Source organism: Lissotriton helveticus, chromosome 11, assembly GCF_964261635.1.
Source record: "Lissotriton helveticus chromosome 11, aLisHel1.1, whole genome shotgun sequence".
NCBI lineage: Eukaryota > Metazoa > Chordata > Amphibia > Caudata > Salamandridae > Lissotriton > Lissotriton helveticus.
The window spans coordinates 852,878,528-852,899,706 of NC_136072.1; the positions used below are offsets into that span (position 1 = coordinate 852,878,528).

The window sequence follows — 21,179 nt, forward strand, 5'->3', positions numbered from 1 at the left end:
TGGCACCCCCTTAGAGATCTCCACCTCCTCTGACTGATATGGGCCCAGAATGACTCTTTGAGTACGTTTGATGAAAAAACTCCTTAGCCAGGCCAGCGCCTTGCCTCCCAGACCGATGTCAACTAGTCTGGAGGTCATGATGTCGTGTGACACAGTGTCAAACGCCGCTGACAGATCTAAAAGCACCAAGATAACGGAGTATCCTTTATCCTGTAGCATATGAAGATCGTCAGCGACAGACAGCAAGGCGGTCTCCGTGCTGTGTCTGGGCCTAAACCCAGATTGGGAGGGGTCTAGCCCCCCAGCACTTTTGATGTATTTTGACAGGTGCCGGTTGACAAACTTCTCGGTGAGCTTCCCTAAAAAAGGGAGGAGAGAAATCGGTCTCAAGTTTGTCAATTCGGTCCAAGGGATAGAATTATTTTTACGCAGTGGCCTTACAAGAGCACGCTTCCAGTCCGGGGGGACTTCCCCTGTACTCAGGGACAGATTAACTACCTGCTGAATTCCAGCACCCAGATTGTCAATCAGTAGTGGCATGATGCGTGCCGGGATAATATCTGAGGGGCACCCGCTCTTTATTTGGGTGACTAGAGCAATTGTCTCCTCCATTGATATGGGAGGGAATTCTACAAGCTTGCTAACCTTGTTCCCTGCTGTACTAATGGGTGACTGAACCATATGGTCGACTGTGCCCATATTGTTGGGGATGGTTTTAGAGGCTAGTATCTTAACATAAATGCCCTCAATTTTTCTAATAAAGAATAGGGAGATATTATCACAAAGTTCCTGGGATTCTATCCCCTCAGTCTCACAAGCAGTAGGCTTGATAAAGGTTTGTAAGATTTGATAGAGAACTTTCACGTTTTTACCAGCTGCTGATAATTGGGCTGCTATATGCTGTTTCCGAGCAGTCCGAATAGCTTTGTGATAGCTTTTTAGAGAGATCCTATGGTTCTCTTTATCCTCAGCCTTACGTGTGTCCCTCCATCGTTTTTCTAGCTTCCTCGCAGTTAGCTTTAGTTGTCTGAGGTCATCAGTAAACCAAACTTCTTGTTTTGGAGCAGGCCGGGGTTTGTATGTTCTAAGAGGTACAACGTGATTTATAGTTGCTGTCACAGCTTCATTGAGTTTACATAGTGCAGTGGTAGCATTGTCCCCACATTCGTCCCAATTGGGTTCAGTGTATTTCCCCCTAAAAACCTCTGATGTTAATTTATTCCAGGGCCTCCTAACATCTGCCATGGTCCTCTGAATGCCCTTAGGTTTATAATTGGACCGAGTGTAAAATTCAATAATGGAATGGTCAGTCCAATTCACTTGGATGGGAGGCAAGCATTTTATGGCAGTAGAGTTACACAACACTAGGTCCAATGTGTGGCCTGCTAAGTGTGTGGGCCCCTGATTTATTTTATTAAGTCCAAGTGTGCCCAGATCAGTTAAAAGAGTCTGTGCCTCCACACAGGTAGCAATTTCACTATGGACGTTAAAGTCCCCTACCAAGATGAAATCTGAATTCACCTGCACATGATGTGCCAGAGCTTCAACAAGTTGAATGGAAAAATTCCCACATGGGCCTGGGGGTCGATAGACTAACGCTCCCTTCCTGGTTTCCCTGGAACTAGGGTTGATTGTGAAGATCAGTAGCTCCATCTGAGGGGTACACACTGTCTCGGTAACTGCAATCTCCATCTCCTGTTTAAATACAATGGCTATCCCTCCTCCAGTTTTAATAGGGCGGTCCATCCTCACTATTTTGTACCCTAGCGGCACCCCCAGTGTTATGGCCGAAACAGTATGGGGCTTCAGCCAAGTCTCAGTTAGAAAACAGAGATGTGGGCTCTCAGATGTTATGAGATCCCAAACCTGAGTTGCGTGTGTAACTAAGGAACGGACATTGCATAAAAGGCTCTTACAGTTTAAAAACGGGTCCTTAAGAGGGGTGACAGTCAACTCCACAGGATGTTTAATAGGGATTGACAGCCTAGGCCTTGACAAACGCAGTGCGGTTTCAGCACTGATGGTAAATTGTGTTTGACATCCCCTACAAGAAAACGGCCCTTCCAGGCTATTTCCTACCCTATGGGTGCACAGTGTGGTAACGTACCTGCCCATATCCATTAGGGTCTGGCTGGTATATGTAAGAATGTTGCAATTGGATTTCTCCAAGCACTTAATGCTGTCCGCCATAGCCCCCTGCCCCTAGCCCCGTCCTGACGCGGACGGGCGCAGACGGGCTGGTCTTTGGCTCGTCTTAGGCGCAGGAGTAGGCGCCACACTGCGCGTCAACACTGCGCGTTGAGCCGACGAGTTGCTTTATAGCCCTCGAGTAGGGGAGAGCTGGAGCGCTAACCGCTCGCCTCCCTGAATGTTCCTGGCTCTGCCCCGCCTTCCGCACCCGTGATTGGCTGGAGGGTCGGACCGGGCGTGCAGGCACAGGTCGAGCTACTGTAGGAGCTGGTCCCTCAATGCGTGTGGGTATGGGGTCTTTTTTCACAGAGTGCAACTAGTAAATCAGTTCTGAGCACTAACAGTTTCTATCCCCTTATTAAAACACAACTTTCAAATTTCTGCATAAAAGGCTTGTCGCCTGTCAGGGTATCCAGGCGCCGCATACTAACAGCTACCCTAGGTCTCCTGTCCCAAACACTCACCCAACAATTTAATTCTCTCTCACACACTCAATGTATTCTGCCACCCTCAACCCTACATTCTCACTTTACACTTTTAAGCTCCATTTACACGCACAGAAATGATACCCCCAAGACCGGACCCCTTGCTTTCCATTTACTCCATTCCTTGTGGCTTATTTACAAGCTCTTTCAGCCGCCGGTGCGCAAGGGGCTTGTAAATAAAACCTGTAATTGACAGTTCCACCCTGCTCCTGAACATCCACCAAACATGTCCACCCTCCACTTAGATATCACTTCTATAATCTCCTTCCAGTTTCATCTGCCAATTTCACCCTCTCCTACATCATCAGGTAAACGATCATCCTTCCACAATGGTCAATCATCTGACACGTTCACCAACAAACATCAAAACGACCTGCATTTGCAATTTCTTGTTTTACAGGTACTCCAAACCGAGGATTTGTAAGTAAACAATCCACCACACTCACAGCACACTTTAGGGTGTGTGCTGATACAATCACCACTGTGACCCAAGTTTTTGGGTCACACACACTGTTCTGGTACTGAAACTAGTAGACCAATATTTTAAACAGGGATACTGAGGCACATAATAAAACCCCAAAAGGATCCCATGAATGTTTTTAACCCTTGTCCTAGGGCCCTACTATTAAAACTTTTATGAGGGTTAAACCTAGAGACAATTTTTAACACATAACTGCACTTCACTTATTACTTCACTTTCTTTACGCAAACAACCTGCTCCGCTGTAACTCAGGAGTTGAAGCACAGCTAGATTGCGCTAGGTAATCTAGCTGGGCCCCGATGATGAAGCATGCCACCTACTAGGAGTTGGGTGAGGGGTTTCCTAAAAACTACAAGGAGTTGTTTGCGCTCTTCTCTAAAAAGGTTTTCGCCAGAAATATAAATTCGAAAACCAGAAGAAGGACTTGTCCAACTTTGTTTATAAGGACTACAATTTTACTCACACACAGAGTACAGAATGACAGTGCTTATTAGCAGAGAATTACAGAAGAGGCTGTAAGAACGTTCATAAAATGCTATTTTTAAAGCCAGTAGCATGCCTGTTAATTACATTGACTTCTTATAACAGCAGCAAACTATCCCTGCTTTGCAAAACTTAAAAAGCCTAGCATTTTCAGCTAACCCTCTCTAAAAACCGGGACATGAGCTTAATTGCTTGAAATTTGCCGGGACAGCTCATGAAAAACAGGGACTGTGACGCCTGGTCACCCTACTCACACATTCACTAAATACCTTTATTCCATTCACATATTACCTGACACTTGCTTCATCCTCTGAATCATCGTGACGTCAGAGTGTTGACCCCTTGTCCGCCCCCAGCAAATTAACAGTCTGCTAAAGGAAAATGGTCTGGAAACTACACACATTAAACATCGTTTTAAGCGCTGTCTTTACTTTCTTTACCTGATATTTCATTCACTTTTCCTTACAACATGGCTAAAACGGGCAGGGGGTATGAGTCCGTTACTCCCTCCTCTCACACGACAGTTACTCGCTCACACTCGCCACGGCCGCACTCCACCTGCGCGCACTCACCTGACACTTCCACGAAGCCGTCCTTGGTTTTCACGGTCAGCTCCTCCGCGGTGAAGCTCTGCACGTTGACGCACACCTTCCAGGGGTCCCCCCGGTGCGCGGCCGGGCTCACCGGTTCCACGTGCCCCGTGTACCTGGAACTATACCCCGGGGGAGAGACCCCTGACTGCCGAGGGACCCCCGTCCGCAGCGGGGACGTCGACCACGTGGAGGTAAGCCGCGGCCGTGCCCAGTCGGGCCAGTCCATGGTCAGGTCATCGGAGAAGGGTGACATGCCGAAGTCATCGTCCAGAAGCCGGGAGGCCAGCGCGTTCTCGCGGAAGGGGTCCCGGGCACTCCGCTGTCTGAGCCCGGGGTAATGGCACGAAAAGGGAAGCTGGCTGTCGGCCATCGTGAACGGTGGAAAAAGAAAAGCAGCAACCAAAGCGCCTAAAAGACTTCAAGGGCGCTCCCAGGCACTTGGACCTAGAATCAAGGTCCACCTTTGAAAACAAAATGAGTTACAAAGGATGTTTCTATGCCTATAATTTTTCTCTCCACAAAGCTAAAACGTCATGCAAATTGATGTGCGCGTTGGTGGCAGTCGTGGGCAGAGCAGTGAGCAAAGAGGGTAGGCCCGGACCCTGTCTTGGTGAGTGGCTGCCCTTAAGAGCTCACAAAATAAAAGTCGCCAGACTGTCTCTCCCTCGAATGCTCTGTTCCTGGGAGTTCAGACGTCATGAAAAAATATGTCAGGGGGAGGACGGAGAAATGCCGTGCCTGGTTCCACAGAACTTTTGTTTAGAACCCCTTAAGAAGTGAGAGGTAGGTAGGGAAAGCGGTCTTCGGCCCCCAAGCAGCGTCCCAGACTGGCCCCAGGCGTCCTCCCCGAGGCCTAGAAGTGCTGCTGAAGTAGTCACTGGTCCCGTGAGCGCAGAAAGTTCTCCAAACTTCTCCAGGACTCTGGAAGGCTTCTATTTATAACCTGTCGGTGCTCGGGCCTGTGTGCCTGGCCTGCCTGTCAGCTGAGTATTTCAGAGGCATGAAGCACGCCTGCGGAATCTGCTCTGTTAACAGCTGGTCCTTCCCAGAGGGGGCAGGGACGGCTGACTCTGGGCAGACGCGGATTAGGGTGCCTTCATCACTGGCCCTGCCCTGTCTCCTCCTCCTCCACCCGGTGCCAGGCTCCTCGCCGAGCAGCAACAGCGCCAGGGCATGCTAACTATAGCCGCGCATTCACTGCTGTGGCAGGGTTTGAACGAGGCAGAAACAGCACCCAGGTTCTTGGTCCCACTAGGGTAGCCCGGCCCTTGTGGGCATCTTCCAGTTTCCAGAATGGTCGATGCTGCCTCTGAAAAGATAACAGGACGGGTCGAGTCAATCAATAACTTAGCTTTAAGCCAGTGACTTTTAAAAGCCGGAGGGGTTGGGGGAAGAGGCACTGCTGCTCTATGCTGACTTCAGACCAGTTCCCTGAAAAGCCCTTAGACCTGAGCAACAGGTGGGCTCAGGCAAAACTTCAAACTCAATTGCCTCTGAAAGGCAAGAAGGGATTGGGCAGAGTCAGTTCTGTCAGTCACATGCATGACTTCATGACCTCCCCAAAAGTCGGTTTTGTTTAGCTCCGTCTCCTTTCAACAACAGATGAGCCGAGGCCGACATCTTAATGAGACTTCCCCTGCCCAGCCGACTTTTTTTTAAAACTTCATTTAAAAAAACAATTGTCAGCATCGGTATACTATTTAACACAACAATGGTTAAAATACAAATGTCTCATCATCCAGCACGACCATTGACAGAGGGCTTTTTGGGATTCTCAGCCGACTTTTGACAGAAATAATTAAATTGCCAATTGAAAGATTTCCCATAGACCAGTAAAAGTCCACCTGCCCACCAATGGAACATTCCTTAAAATATTTAGCGTCTTTTTCTGGCCTCAGATCACTTCCAACAATCAAGTTGGATAATGTCAGCTGTGAGATATTATTTAATCATGGATTTTTACCCCTATCCTCTTGCCTTCTGGTACTTGTAAGTCATATATTTCCCCTTTTTAATTTTCAGGATGCAAGTACCAGAATGAAACGTGGCATGCAAACAACACTGACTAAACGTCTCTCACCTGATCTGAGGAGACCCGGACAATGAGATTCAAAAGGCCTTTTCTCACTTTTCCATTTTCCACTTCCTGCGTCGATGTTTATTTTTCAATGAAATATGCTTTTACCGCCGATAAAACATGCTTCAAACAATAACCATATTAGGACTGTAAGAATAAATGCACTGTGGTGTCTAGTTTCCTAGCAAGGCAGGGATTGAGTGTGATTCTTGGAAAAGTGTCGTTTCAGAATTAAGCAAAACAAGCAAATTGCTGGCCTACGGCTTATCCTTAGTCAGAAAATAACTCTATTATCATTCTTAATATTTTGCAGAGTCACATCACCCACTGTTTAGTGCGCACAGCGCTAAAGTATGCAAATTTGTGCAGCCACCAAATCTGCGTTTCTTAAAAGTACAGGCTTTGCAAAGTTTCACTATATAAAAGCTTCACCTGAACCACAAATCACATTGCGACTCCTAATATAGGTGGGGTCTGCTGGCTTAGTGGACTGATGCGTCCCGGGAGGGGCCTGTGTTTGTTCCCGCCAGGGCCGGCTTTAGCGCTGGTGGCACCCTGTGCGACAATGTCTATTGGCGCCCCCCCAATGACCACCTCTGCCACGGATTCCCTCACAAGCACCCTTTAACAGTGCCTCTCAAGTCTCCATAACCACTGTCTCTCAGAATCATTTAGTTTTATAGCACCACTCAAACCAGTGTAAGGTGTCAGAGCACTTTACACCACACTCACCCATTGCACAGAGGCAATCTTATGTGTGTAAATCAGTTTATAGGAACTCTTACATCAGACAGGACTACAAGGTGTAGTGTAGGAGTGACATGTCATCGATACTGGTAGGCAATATAGTTTGAGTTCTTATTCTGGAAAAGCACACATCCAGAATTTAAGACATAACATCATTGTTAAGGGTTCTCTTTCATAATAGGAATTGTTTTCTACCCAAGTGAACCCTTTTCATAAGGTTAGGATGAGGCAAGACTGGGCAAAAAAGCATTTAGCTCTAACATATACCTTGCAGTTTGCATGCAGCTCTGTGATGACAGTTTATAGCTCAATGTTCTAATTAGGATTTTGACTTATAAACGACAAGTAACAAAAAGAGCTCTCTTATAGCAACAGTAACCCACTGACTTATTTACATTATATGCATTTCGTTATCCGCATGGTACATGTTCTTAGGAGCAGGCATTTTAACCCTCTGCACTATCTTAGGATGAGTCAAAACTTCCACTAGGCAAAGCTCCGGTCACTTTCCAGGGAGATGATTAATCACCGGAGTTATCTTGACATTTTAATTAATGTCTGACAATTGCGGGAGGCCAGGAGAGCGTCAGCAGGTGCTTTTAAAATGATAATATATATTAAAAAATGACGCCCCCACCCTATGTTAACGCATGGTGCGGTCACACCCATCGCACCGCCCTAGAGCCGGCCTGGATCCCATGGTCACAGGTTCAAATCCGGGGGGTGTACTTACCCTTTCATCGTTCTGAGCTAGACAAAATGAGTGATACAAAAGGGGATGATGGACGGAGCGTTTGAGCAAATCAAACACTCACCCCCAGTCAACTGACCTGGGTTTAATCCATCACCATTCTTTAGCCCACTCAGCCACCCCATTTCAGACATGGCTATATGCAAATCAGTCTGACCCTGTGCCTCATGGGAACAGTCCAGCCCGAACTGCCAAGCCATGTCTTCCATGGACCGGAAACAAGCATCCTGGGACCGGTTTCGGATTCATAATCCTCATCAGCCAGGCTATCTTGAATCCAGTGGCCAAGTGAGCAAGGGACTCACCTCTGAGCATACCCTGCCACACTTAGGGCGAACAAAGCGATACAAAAGGGGATGATGGACGGAGCGTTTGAGCAAATCAAACACTCACCCCCAGTCAACTGATCTGGGTTTATTTAATCCATCACCATTCTTTAGCCCACTCAGCCACCCCATTTCAGACATGGCTATATGCAAATCAGTCTGACCCTGTGCCTCATGGGAACAGTCCAGCCCGAACTGCCAAGCCATGTCTTCCATGGACCGGAAACAAGCATCCTGGGACCGGTTTCGGATTCATAATCCTCATCAGCCAGGCTATCTTGAATCCAGTGGCCAAGTGAGTAAGGGACTCACGTCTGAGCATACCCTGCCACACTTAGGGCGAACAGAGCGATACAAAAGGGGATGATGGACGGAGCGTTTGAGCAAATCAAACACTCACCCCCAGTCAACTGATCTGGGTTTAATCCATCACCATTCTTTAGCCCACTCAGCCACCCCATTTCAGACATGGCAAAATGAGTACTATAGAGTTGGATAAAAAGAAACATCTGTTATTCAGTGCCAAGATGCCCAGGGGGGAATGTGTGCTTTACAAGTACACATGTTATGTTAATGTGCACATTTGATTTTGTTACGAATTGCAAGTAAAATGGGGTGTGATAGAGGCATTCTCCCTCCCCTGTGATTTGCAATGGAATGTATCAGTGTTTAGCGATTGCAGATGCAGTAAAACACAATTGATCAGATAATGACACCTGAAAAGGGTCAAATCCATTTGTAAAATGGAGGTTGTCCTCATGGTGATGCTAAGCTCAGACCTGTGGTACCCCTTATAATATATATTGGGGGTTGCAAGTGTCTGCATTCTAGAAAGGGAGCATAGGAGATTTACAGGGGCTCTGATTGGTGCAGTTGATTGATAACCCTGCAGCCTACCAAGGTGGGCTCCTGGGCAAGCCGCTCAGCTAATGCCTGACTAAGGGCTTGATTGAACCTGAGCTGTCATAATAGTGTAACTAAATTGGTCATGGACAAACGACGACAACAAGCCACCATTGTGGACCTTTTTTGCAGGTGGTGCGTGTGATGTCACATGAATAGTGCAGGGAGGGTGTGGACAATTTCCATGGAGATAGCCTGCCTTTTTAGGTTTCGCCTGGCGATCCGCTGCGCAGCAAAATCTTTTGGGAACAGCGTATGTGGCTTTGTCCCGCCTCTCTGTTCCATTGGCTAGCTCCATAAATGGAGGCTAGCCATTGGAAGAGAGAGGCGTCCGTCATTGTCCGAGGCGATTCGTGGGCGTTCCGCAGATTCTTTCCCTCTCTGCAACGTCATGAAGATGTGGCCACTGTGGGCGTGTACTTTTTTTTTTTTTACACCGATGTTTGTCTTCATTATTAACTTTGTCCCTGTCCCGCATGGCTGTATCCTGACCACCTTCCCGCTGTCCGTCCCCCCACCCGCTTTCCTTGTCTTTGTTCCCGCCCCCCCCTCGCAGATCACTTTTCCAGCTCTTCCAGGCCCCTTGTTGTTTCTTGATGACAACGCTTCCCTTATATTTTTGTCTAGAACATTCATCACGTGACTTGATTTTATCGTTATACGTGTAACCTTCTCAATATTGTCCTTGCTGTTCAGTTTATTCATATATTTTATCCTTTCAGTTCCTACTCTCCGTCCCTTTCTTTCGGTTTCCCTGCTGGGCTCACGCTGTGGAGGCAGCTGTGCTCTCAGGGCACCCAGCCAGCTGGCAGTCCAAGACAGGGAGCCGCCATGTTGGGTCTGTCGGCTGGTTGCAGGCAGTCCTCGCTGGTCCTGTTCACTGTATTTGCCTGGCTGAGTACAGCCTCAGCCTCGGACTGGCTTTGTGTTAGCAGAGAGAGGGTGGGGGCTTTTGGTTAATGAATTATCGGTGTGTGAGCGCACATCCCAGTGCCATGCTGCAGACAGCCCTTTCCGGAGAGCCCCGTGTGGTGCTGGATGCTGAACTTGGTGCTGCTTAAAGCGGTGGTTTCCCCATCATCACCGGATGCATCCTTCTTGCCTCATGCATCCCACCCAGACACAGTGAGGGAAGCAGCGCAAGGTATCTCGTGCCCTCCAGGAAGGTGAGTCTTCGGCTATACTTAGTGCAGGGTTTGCAACGCTTTACAGATCCGCTATCCGTGCATTCAGGTAGCGGTTTACTATGGAGGCTGCCGTGCCGTGCTCTGCATTTCTTTAGAACACGGGCGCACACGCACTGCATCGCAGAGTCATAGATATTTCGTAATTCTTGGTTGCTCACGGTCCCTTATTATTTATGTATGCATGCATTATTTGACTGCTGGGAGCGCGTCTCGGTGGGTTAATGCATCGACTGCCGAGATCGCTGTATATGCACTGCAGTGAGTTTCTTGTTTCAGTTTTAGACGCTTGTTAATATTCAACAAGAGTTCATCTTCTCGAGGCTTTTTGTATGCACACAAATGTTGTGGTAAATCGAGGTTCAAGGGCATTGTCAAAGACCACTCCAGCGTCCCCGTGTTACCAGATTACACGTTGTAGCACACAAACTTGGCTTCGCAGTTTGGGATCGTGACTGTTGAACTTTGTATTGTAGGCATTTTAGACGTTTGATGTTACTCATTTTAAATCATGTGTACTTGAGAGGTAGCACTGGCTTAATGGACAGCAATGTACATTGAGCCAGGTAATAAACTAGGGCACGCCCACCTCCTCGTATCCCTCTGAGATCCGCACACTTCACAAAGGTAGCCTTGAGCTCAGGGGATGCTTAAGCCAATCTCTGCTACAAGGGAAGATGTTTGTAGGAGATGACCCCCATGTGAGCACTATATAAATGTTAATGTTCACTGTTTATATGTAACTAGATACAAGCATTAGCTTTCGTATAGCGCTTCCTGTTTGGCAGAGGAAGGAATCGAGGAATCGGAAAATGAAGGGATTTCACCACAACTAAACCAACTCTTCTCCCGCCGCCTGAGGTCACCTTGGTTTCTTGAAAAGACAAGGCTGTGCTTGCTTCCCTGCCCCCTCGCTGCGCTTGCTTCCCTGCCCCCTCGCTGTGCTTGCTTCCCTGCCCCCTCGCTGCGCTTGATTCCCTGCCCCCTCGCTGCGCTTGCTTCCCTGCCCCCTCGCTGCGCTTGCTTCCCTGCCCCTCGCTGTGCTTGCTTCCCTGCCCCCTCGCTGTGCTTGCTTCCCTGCCCTCTCACTGTGCTTGCTTCCCTGCCCCCTCGCTGTGCTTGCTTCCCTGCCCCCTCGCTGTGCTTGCTTCCCTGCCCCCTCGCTGTGCTTGCTTCCCTGCTCCCTCGCTGTGCTTGCTTCCCAGCCCCCTCGCTGTGCTTTCTCTCCTAGGTGTGTGTGTGTGGCTCTGGGTGTGTGTGTGTGTGTGGCTCTGGGTGTGTGTGGCTCTGGGTGTGTGTGGCTGTGGGTGTGTGTGGCTCTGGGTGTGTGGGTTTGTGTGGCTCTGGGTGTGTGTGTGGCTCTGGGTGTGTGGGTGTGTGTGGCTATGGGTGTGTGTGTGGCTCTGGGTGTGTGGGTGTGTGTGTGGTTCTGGGTGTGTGGGTGTGTGTGTGTGGCTCTGGGTGTGTGGATGGGTGTGGCTCTGGGTGTGTGGGTGTGTGTGTGGCTCTGGGTGTGTGTTTGTGTGTGTGGCTCTGGGTGTGTGTGTGTGGCTGGCTTTGGGTGTGTGTGTGTGGTAGTAATTGCTGTCTGATGAGCTCGTCCAGTAGGGTACAATAGGTCTTACATTTGAGAGAGATTAAGCTGTTGGCAATGTAAATGACAATGCCATTTATTTATCTGTTTTCAAAACCAACACATAAATAAAAATGTTGTCATTTACAATGCCAATAGCTCTAACTTTTGCAAAGGCGAAACCGTTGCATTGTAAATGCTTGTTCTTCAGGGACTGGCTGGGTGGAGCTGACAGTTACTTTGAGGATGGCCTAGAGAAGCCCAATGACATTGCTCTGGGACTTACTAATGAGACCTAGACAAAGGAATGACCTGACTGCAGTATCTTTTTAATCAGGCATCAGCCCCTCTTAGACTACTGCCACATTGTGGAGGGTGGTGCAGAAGGGGCAATTCATTCTCAGTCTATAATCAGGGACCTTTCATGGAGCATCGCTTCAGCAGAAAGGCCCTGAACAAATAGCCTGCCAGTACGCACTTAGATCAGAGGTGGCTCCTCCATTAGGGCTGAAGAGTGTTGCCCCACTGCTATCTCGCAGTGCGAGAAGCAGAAACATGAAATGGTAAAACTACCATTTTATGTTTCTGCTTCTCGCACTGCTAGAAAGCAGAAGGGTATGGTTGGGGCGGGCGGGTGGACGAATCTGCTGGAGTCCAGGGGCAGAGTGGCTTGCCCACTCTGAGGGCGCTGACTGTTTGGTTGGCCCCAGGGTTGACCAAACCAGTCATACGCACTCTGCATTTTCTCCATGTAGTCTGCATGCAGCCTACATGGAAAAAATGGCTTCCCCATATACACCTTTGTGGTCGGCGTCCCAGCCAATCACAACGCTGCCATTGAAGCGTTATGATTGGCTTAGGGGAGGGAGGCTGACTACTCTGCCTGCCTCCTGTTCCAGGAAAACACGGGATCCACCCGAGAGCTGAAACGGCATGGGTACTGGGAAGGGACGTTTATTATTATATTTTTTTAATATGCCCCCCCCCCACGCGTGACCCACCCACCCAAGAGTCATGCCACCCGCGACTGATTTATATGAGTCCCAGCAGAATTCTTTCTTGCCTCTTGGATTTTGTGCCACATAATCTTGGGTAGATCCTGATTATTTGGCTTCCCGTGGCTCCTGTAATTTTCGGTCTTCCCTCCATCTATGTGGTCTACATAGCTTTCTCTCATTGGAGAGTCTCACAAGAACTGGAAAAGTGGATGCCTGCCACATGGGCTGCATGAGCAACATTTATCGTATGGCTTACAGACATTGGAGAGTGGACAGTCACTAGGAAAATATATTAGAGATCATTTATACTAGCAAAAGGATTGTGAAAATGTGAATCACCCATTGAAATGCATAGCCAAAGTTCAGATTTTCAGGCACACGACCAGCCTTGCATATCCTGTATTAAACTCGGTCTTCTCGAAGGACCTACCTGTACTATGTGAGGACAACCTTGCCATGCCCTATTGTAGACCATAAGAGTATCAGGAGAAAAAATTCAAACCACATGTGTTATTATCGAGGTGACCCATTACAAATAGACACTTTGTGATTTTGGGACCAGGATGTGCTTGGGTTGAGTTACACAGCTATGTCCTGACACTATGATCATCACATTTCTAGCAGAGCACTGTATGTCGCACACAATAGGACAACCGTTCAATGGTATGCCCTGCACATACACTTACATTGTTATTGCCACAGATATATTGCCACACAGCCAGTCACTATCAGGTTCAAGCTGCAGGGCGATATGCTGTTTAAACATTTCACACTCAGTCACAGTATTGGCATGAACTCATAGTCTTTCATTCCAGAAGCTAGAATTGAGGAGAGGAGCACAAACGGTCATATTTTAAAGCTGGAATAGGAGACAGAGAGGGACATGTCTTTATTGTTGAGAGAGTGGGGTGTAAATGCCCACATGTCTATGTCTATGTATGTGTGTTTCTGTGCACCAAGACACAAGTATGAGCATGTTTGCATGTATCTTTGTATCTATGAGTGTTTTTGCATGTGTGCCTCTGCCTCTGCTTCTGTGGCAATGTGAGAGCATTTGCCTGCTCCCTTTGGTATTTTCTTTGTCTTGCAGTGTTCCCCTCAATTGGCCACCTCACCTACCCATAAGCATCTTTAGACAGATGACACCTTATGCCCCTCAGTATCTAGGCTTTGGAGTAGCCAATTTTGGCATATTTATTTATTTATTTGCAGAGTTTTATATAGCGCTGGCTAGACCCGGAGGTATCAGAGCGCTTTACATAAGGATCAGCAAGTTACAAAATGAACTCAGTTACAGGAGCATAGGAAAAAGAAACCGTTCCATAGGGAAAAAAAAGTGTTGCAACAAAAAACATCAGTTACAATAACATAGAATAAAATATATACATGTCCAAAGGGGTAAGGAAGGTGGGGGGGGGAATAAGGGGAGAAAAGAATATCGGGCCAGTTAGAACCGGCAAGGAGGGAAATACTCCAAGGGAACCAGAAGACAATACGAAAAGTCAAAATGTGGGATCAGTAGTCATAACATCCGGAAGCAACGATTACTGAAAAAGAAAGGAGAGAAGATGAAGACCAAGGGGGTAAAGTCAGAGTAAAAGGTATTGTCAGGCGACAAAGAGCGTAGTCCAGCAGCATGTGAAACAGATGAAATATTCAAAATGGAGGAACCGGGTCACGGGCGCTGTTTTAAAAGTTACAAAATGGCTGGACAACTCAAGAAATCCAATCCACAAAATAACCAGGGTGCTGGCTCCACGGAGCAGGGTTGAGGTGGGAGGGCCATCACTGGAGCAAGGAGGGAGGGGGATTGGGGATCACCGAACACAATTGCGTAGTTAAAGCGAGCAAAAAGCTCAGGGTTGCTGGGGCATCAGAGTCGTAGTTCCGTAAGCCACAAAGTACGAACGGGTGTGACTAGATCATTTGGAGATGTGGATGTGTGGCAGTAGAAGATGTATGTACTTGAAAAAATAAGTTGGTGTTTGCTGACCATATGTGTAATTGCAATTAATGTAAACTGGTATTTCAAGACAAAAGTGTGTTTTATCTTCACAAAGACAAGCTTTTATTTGAGGATATTGAGTTTACTTACTAAAAATACAAAGCCGTCAGAAATCACTAACATTGTCTTCTGAATCCAACTGTAGTGATAAACTCTTCCCCCTGTAAGCATATCTCTGTGTAAGCAGCTCCCTTTGTTCTTGAAGGGAAGCGAACCACCGAGAGTCTCCTGTCACTTTGTAGGTCACAGAATAGGGCCAGCCACCCACTACATTTTACTCAATCTGAACCAGTGTTAATTATCCTCCATCCATTTGTCTATTGAACTCTCGACTCATATGTTCATTACATATGTATTCTATCACGATCATGTAAAGCACTCTGACACCTATGTGTCTAGCTAGTGCTATATAAAACTTATATAAATAAATAAAAATAAAAAATCCCTGTACTCTTCTTTTATATAACACACAGCGACCAACAAAATTTGCGTTGCAACCTGATAAATATTCAGCTTCACTGGATCTTATTAGTGAAATCCAACTTCAATAAATATGGTACAGAAAACGTATGACCTAAATCTGGACATTTATCTCCCAGTTATTGAGACATCAAAAACTTATTGGACCCGATTCACAAAGGTATACTGAGACAAAAGTCTATTTTTACGATTTTCGGTTTAAAAAAAGGGCATTTATGAGCAGTAAAGGTAGACTTTTGTCTTAATTAAACTTAAGTTTTGATCTTAAGTTTAACCGAGACCAAAAGTCTAATCATAAAGGGCATTTACGAGTAGTAAAGTTTGACTTTTATCTCAATTAAACCTACGTTTTGCTCTTAAGTTTAACTGAGACCAAAAGTCTAACTTTGCTACTTGTAAATGCCCTTTGTGATTAGACTTTGTGATTTTGGTCTCAGTTAATCTTAAGACCAAAACTTGATTTTAACTGAGACAAAAGTCTAACTTTACTACTCGTATATATCCTTTGTGAATACCGAAAGTCGTAAAGTTAGACTTTCATCTGAGTTTACCTTTGTGAATCAGGTCCAGTGTGTGTAAATACTTGATTCAATCCTATACACTGCCATTACACCTGAGGACACTCCATTCCATCATTGGTAACTGCAAAGATGAGCTAACAGACTGTTACCAACAGGAAACAATTAAATGGAACTCAAACTGACTCGATCCCAAAAAGGACAACTATTCTTATTGTGAGACTTTACACTAAAATATAGTTGACATTAGCCTTGTGTGTGGGTGAATACTTCGCTGTGATGTTGTCCGCCCCCCTGAGGAAGGTGACCCAATTGATCCAACCTTTGAAGGACGCCTTCCCTGTGTCCTTCCAGTTTGTTAGGATTGTTTTGACCACTGCTGTTAGCAGGAGGTCGATCAGGTCCCTCTCCTCTTTGGATTCAAGTTCAGTTGTCATGAAAGCGGTGGCTATCCCTACTAAGTCTGGCTGTATGTTGTGTCCCACTACCTTGTTAATGAGTTCCCACACTTTACTCCAGAATGTCTTAACCTTGGAGCAGTGATAGATCAGGTGTGCAAGATCACCTTTTTCTTTGCCACAGGCGACGAAGGCCTGGTACACAACGGCCACCACACATACTCGGTCCCCCCCTTCCTTGCTGCTCATTCCCCCCTTTCCTCTTCTTCTTCCCACTTTCACTTGCCTCTTCTCGAGGGTAATACAATACTAAGCGTAACACGTCACGCCAAGCATTTGACCTTCAACAGCTGCTCAACCGACTGGTAATTCTGTTTGTCACGCCTATTGTAACCCCAACGGCGTCTGAAACACACCTGTATTGCCCTCACTATATTGGTACTGTACTGTATATACAATAATCTTCTAATAAAATCCTTTGAACTAAAAAAAAATATATATATAGTTGTACAGGGTCACAGACTCTCAGTTGTGTGTCCTACAGTGCTTTGTGAAATTTCCTGTTGACCAGTTACCAATTCTTTCTACTAGATCCAGTCACAACAGCAAGTTTTTTTCGGCCCATATGTATCGAATAGAAAAGAACAGTGAGAGGTAATTTTACTTCTTCAATTTTGATATCAAGTGAAGCAAGCCAACTGACATAAATGTGCATAATAAGCACGATGGCATTACAAAAGAGTTTTAAGCTGCTATTTGGATGGTCTCCATAGGAGGAGATTAAATGTAAAAAATGAGACCTAATTGGTCTAGACGATGTCATTTGTAACCTATATCTTCGCTACAGGTAGGGACATCTGAAGAATACAATAAAACGAGGGATTTTCACAATTGTAAATAATGGCCGTCGCTTAGTTCTTTTTTGACCCTGCATTTAAAACCATTCTGGAAGTTTGTAAGTTGGGGTGGATTTTTGGCAGGTTTCTGTCACACAGATAAAGCACCGAGACACTGGATATGTGGCCAGACAGTGAGCTTTGCGTGATCTCATTCCAGTACAAAGTGTAGACGGCGCAGAGGCAGCGTTGAACAGATATACAGAAGATAAAGCAAATAAAGTTTAACAAACCTGTACCGAAGCCAAATAATAAAAACCGTCGCACAACGGTAATTAAAACATCAATAACCCCACTGAGGATCAAAGTTCATTAACAGCACCTGACTTTACTCTTACTGTCAGTGGTAGATAAGTGATCATGTGGCAGATGGCATGAGTGCATGAAGATGACATCAGAGACTTTCCTACAGGAACCTATCTTTTATTTAGAGTGAAAGATTAAAATAATGCATTATCCCTAAGGCAAATGTTCAACTGCACTCAGTCAAGATCTAAGTAGCTACTGTTGAACTGAAATCACTGATGTCCTTATCCACCTGCCACCACTCCTTTTAAAAAAAAACCACATATTTTATTGAAGATTGTACACAACATGCAGGTCTCTGCACCCCAGAGATAACTGCAGGACTTGTAAGCATCAAGCAATGAAACACAATCCAATTTTAAACGAAATGATCAAGCAACAATTCCTGGAGCCGGAAATAGACAGTACCTCCCCTCCCCCTCCATATACCAACGCCCCCTCCATATACCAACGCCTCCCTCCCCCATCCCCCACCGTCCCTTTCTCCCCTCCCCCCCATCGCATGGTCAACATTCTTAGTTTTTGCTTCCGTACAGCACAACTAAACCCAAGACGCGGAACTATCTGTAGCGTCTCAGCCCACATCAACCAGGGGATCTTGGTCCACCGGAGGCTCAAGCCATAGCCCCTAAAATCAGCCCACCGTTTCCAAATTTTGAAGTGTTTCCGTGGGCAGCCCTGGGCAACAAACACCGGCTCCTCCAGACCCATGCAAAAGTCAAGCCCCCTCTTCCATGCTACGGCCGTAGGGGCTCGAGTATCCTTCAAGGCTCTAGCCACATCCCGCTTAGCCAGGGTGAGGCCCAACAACAGCAGATGCCTTTTGTAGATATTTCCTCCCACCCCTTCCAGTACATGAAGGAGGCCCAGCTGTGGTGTACAGGGGAGTTCCCGCCCAAGCACTTCAGAGAGACAGTCCCAGACCCCTTTCCAAAATCTGGCCAGCGCCGGACAGCTCCAAACCGTATGTAGGAACGTCCCAACCTCCCTCCCGCATCTCAGACAGTCCGGGGAGCTTATCAGACCCGCCCGCCATAGCCGTTGCCTAGTGAAGTACACCGTATGGAAGTATTTGAATTGTATAAGCCGAAGATGCATGGATATAGCTGCACCCCGGGTGCCCGGCCAATGCCTCCCGCCAGTCCTCCTCTTCCACGGCACCTACATCCGCCTCCCAGGAATCCCGTAGCTTCTGCAGCGAGGGGGAACAGTGCGTGACCAGGGATTGATATATACAGGATATCTTTTTAGACCCCAAATCTCCCATAAAAACCTTTGCTTCTAGGGGGCTAAACTCGGGGAGCGACTCCAATCCCACCAAATATGGTGAAAGCGCATGCCGGAATTGAAGGTATTTAAAAAAAACGGGTTCGGGGCATATCGAATTCCCGGCTTAAATCCTGAAAGGACTTCAGTGTCACCCCCGCCAGTACATTCCCCAGTGTGGAAATACCAATGCTATCCCACCCCCAAAGCCCTGAAGCGCAGCCAAGCCAGGGAGTCTACCATTGCGCCAAAGGGGCGTCTCGTCCGTCAGGGTATTCCACCATCCCATACGCCGCAGGGCCTGCCTCCAAATCTGGAATACCAACTGTGTGCTAGGCGGTAGGGTCTGCAGTATCCACGCTGCATAGAGGATAGTATGAAGCGAGTGAGCTCCCATCAACAGACGTTCCAGTGCATACACCGGGTCTCTTCTATCCCCGTACCACCAGTCATTGAGGACAAGGAGATGAGACGCCTGATAGTAGGAGAGAATATACGACATCGCCAGGCCCCCACAGTAGGTGGAGAGAAAGCAAGTATGAACTGCAACCCGTACAGCCCCCCGGCCCGGAGGAACTGTCCCAGCGTCGCATTGACCTGCTGAAACCATGAAGTGGGGATGGGGTATGGATGATTTTGTATCTGATAAAGTAATCTGGGGAGGGCCACCATTTTAAAGATCACAGACCTGCCATGAATGGTAAGCGGCATGCAGGACCACGTCTTGATATCGGCCCTAGCTCGCTCCCACACCGGCACAACATTCCGCTCCCACGCAATCGAGGGAACCTCGGAGATGAAGACTCCCAGGTATTTAATGCTCCCAGTCGCCACTTGTAACGCAGAGGCCCAGGCTCCTGCCCGCGTTCGACCCCCCCAGCTCCCATAAGGAGGATTTGCTAAGGTTCAAATAGAGCCCCGAGGTCTCGCCAAAAATTTGCATGATTTCTAGGATCCGCGGCCCTGATCTATTAATATCTGTTAGGAAAAAGAGGACATCGTCCGCATATAGCGCGATTCTGTCAGAGAGGTTCTGAGTCCATTCGAATCCACGTAACTGCGCGTCCATGCGAACCCACACGGCCAGCGGCTCCATGGCCAGGGCAAAAAGATAAGGCAAGAGGGGACACCCCTGTCGGGTGCCCCTACCAATGTTGAATTTAGCAGAGGTAACTCCTGCTATCCGGACCGAAGCCGTCAGGTCGGCGTAGAGCAGCCACATATATGACAAAAAGCAGGGACCCAGATTTAGACGGGGTAACAAGGCGAAAAGGTAGACCCAACTCAGGGAGTCGAATGCCCTGTCCATATTGGCCAACTGGAGCGCCGCAGGCACTCCGGTGTTCCGGACCGCGCCACCGCCACATGCACCCACCGTATGTTGTGCCTGGTCGCCCTCTGTGGCATAAAGCCAGCCTGGTCGGGGTGGACCAGCTAGGTCACATGAGGTAGGAGACGATTGGCCAGTGCTTTGGCCAGGATCTTCGCCTCCACATTCAGTAGAGAGATCGGGCAGTACGAGGCATGCTGCTCAGGGGGGCGGCCAGGTTTGTGAAAGACCACCACCTCCGCGTGCCTCCAATCTGGCGGAAGGCAGCCCCACTCCCTTGCTTCCTCTACTACCTCCCTATAGAGCGCTCCCAACTGTAGGTGGTGTTTCTTAAAGAATTCACTAGGATACCCGTTGGGCCCGGGCGCTTTGCCTGTATTAAGCTCGCCGAGAGCCGTGCCGAGTTCCTCCTCCGTTAAAGGAAGGTCCAATCGGTCCCGTACCTCGTCCGACACTGCGCGCGGTGGCATATCTGCCAGGAATTTGTCCACCACCTCGGCGGGGAAACATTCATTCGGGGCATATAATCCGGCATAATAGGTGGCGAACCCCTCCTCCAGTGCCGTGGGGTCTGTAATCAACGAACCCTCCTGATCCGTTATCCGAGGCAACGTCTGGGCCTGAAACGTGCCCTGGCAGAGCCGGTGGAGCATCGTCTCCGACTTGTCCCCCCATTGATAGATCGGCTGCGTGTGGCTAACCAGATCTGCTTGGCTTCATCCATCAACATGGATGCATACGACTGTTGCGCGAGAAGGAGCTGTCCCGCCGCGCGTGCTCCCCCTCTGTACTCCCCAATAGCTCTAGGGCCGCTATGTTGGCCTCCGCCCGAACCAGGTTCTCCCTGCGTTTCTTCTTTGCCGCCACACTCCATGCTATGTCCACCCCTCTGAGTGTCAGCTTCATTGACTCCCACACCGTACTGACATCCGCCACCGACCCCACATTCTCGGTCAGAAAGTGGGCCACAGCCTCGCCCAGATGTTTCTGATAGTCCGGCTGTTGAAGATGCCACACAGACAGGCGCCACCTGAATGGCTGCCGCTTTTTATCAAGGCCAATGTCCACCGTTACAGGGGAGTGGTCTGACAGCCCGCGGGGAAGAATGCCCGCCGCCCCTACCCTATGAATCACCTCACCAGGAACAAACAGATAGTCCAACCTAGAGAAGGATTTGTGAACTGCAGAA

At 47.9% G+C, this 21,179-nt stretch overlaps 1 protein-coding gene across 1 annotated transcript in view; it reads right to left on the reverse strand.

Annotated features, from left to right (window-relative positions):
• The window catches only part of HSPB8 (heat shock protein family B (small) member 8), a 121,782-nt gene extending 116,278 nt beyond the window's left edge, over positions 1-5,504 (reverse strand). The window contains exon 1 of the mRNA XM_078667088.1: positions 4,212-5,504. Coding sequence (XP_078523214.1) covers positions 4,212-4,602 — 391 coding nt within the window. The 5' untranslated portion in view covers positions 4,603-5,504. The remainder of the gene's footprint in view (positions 1-4,211) is intronic.
• Between the last annotated feature and the right edge of the window lie 15,675 nt (positions 5,505-21,179).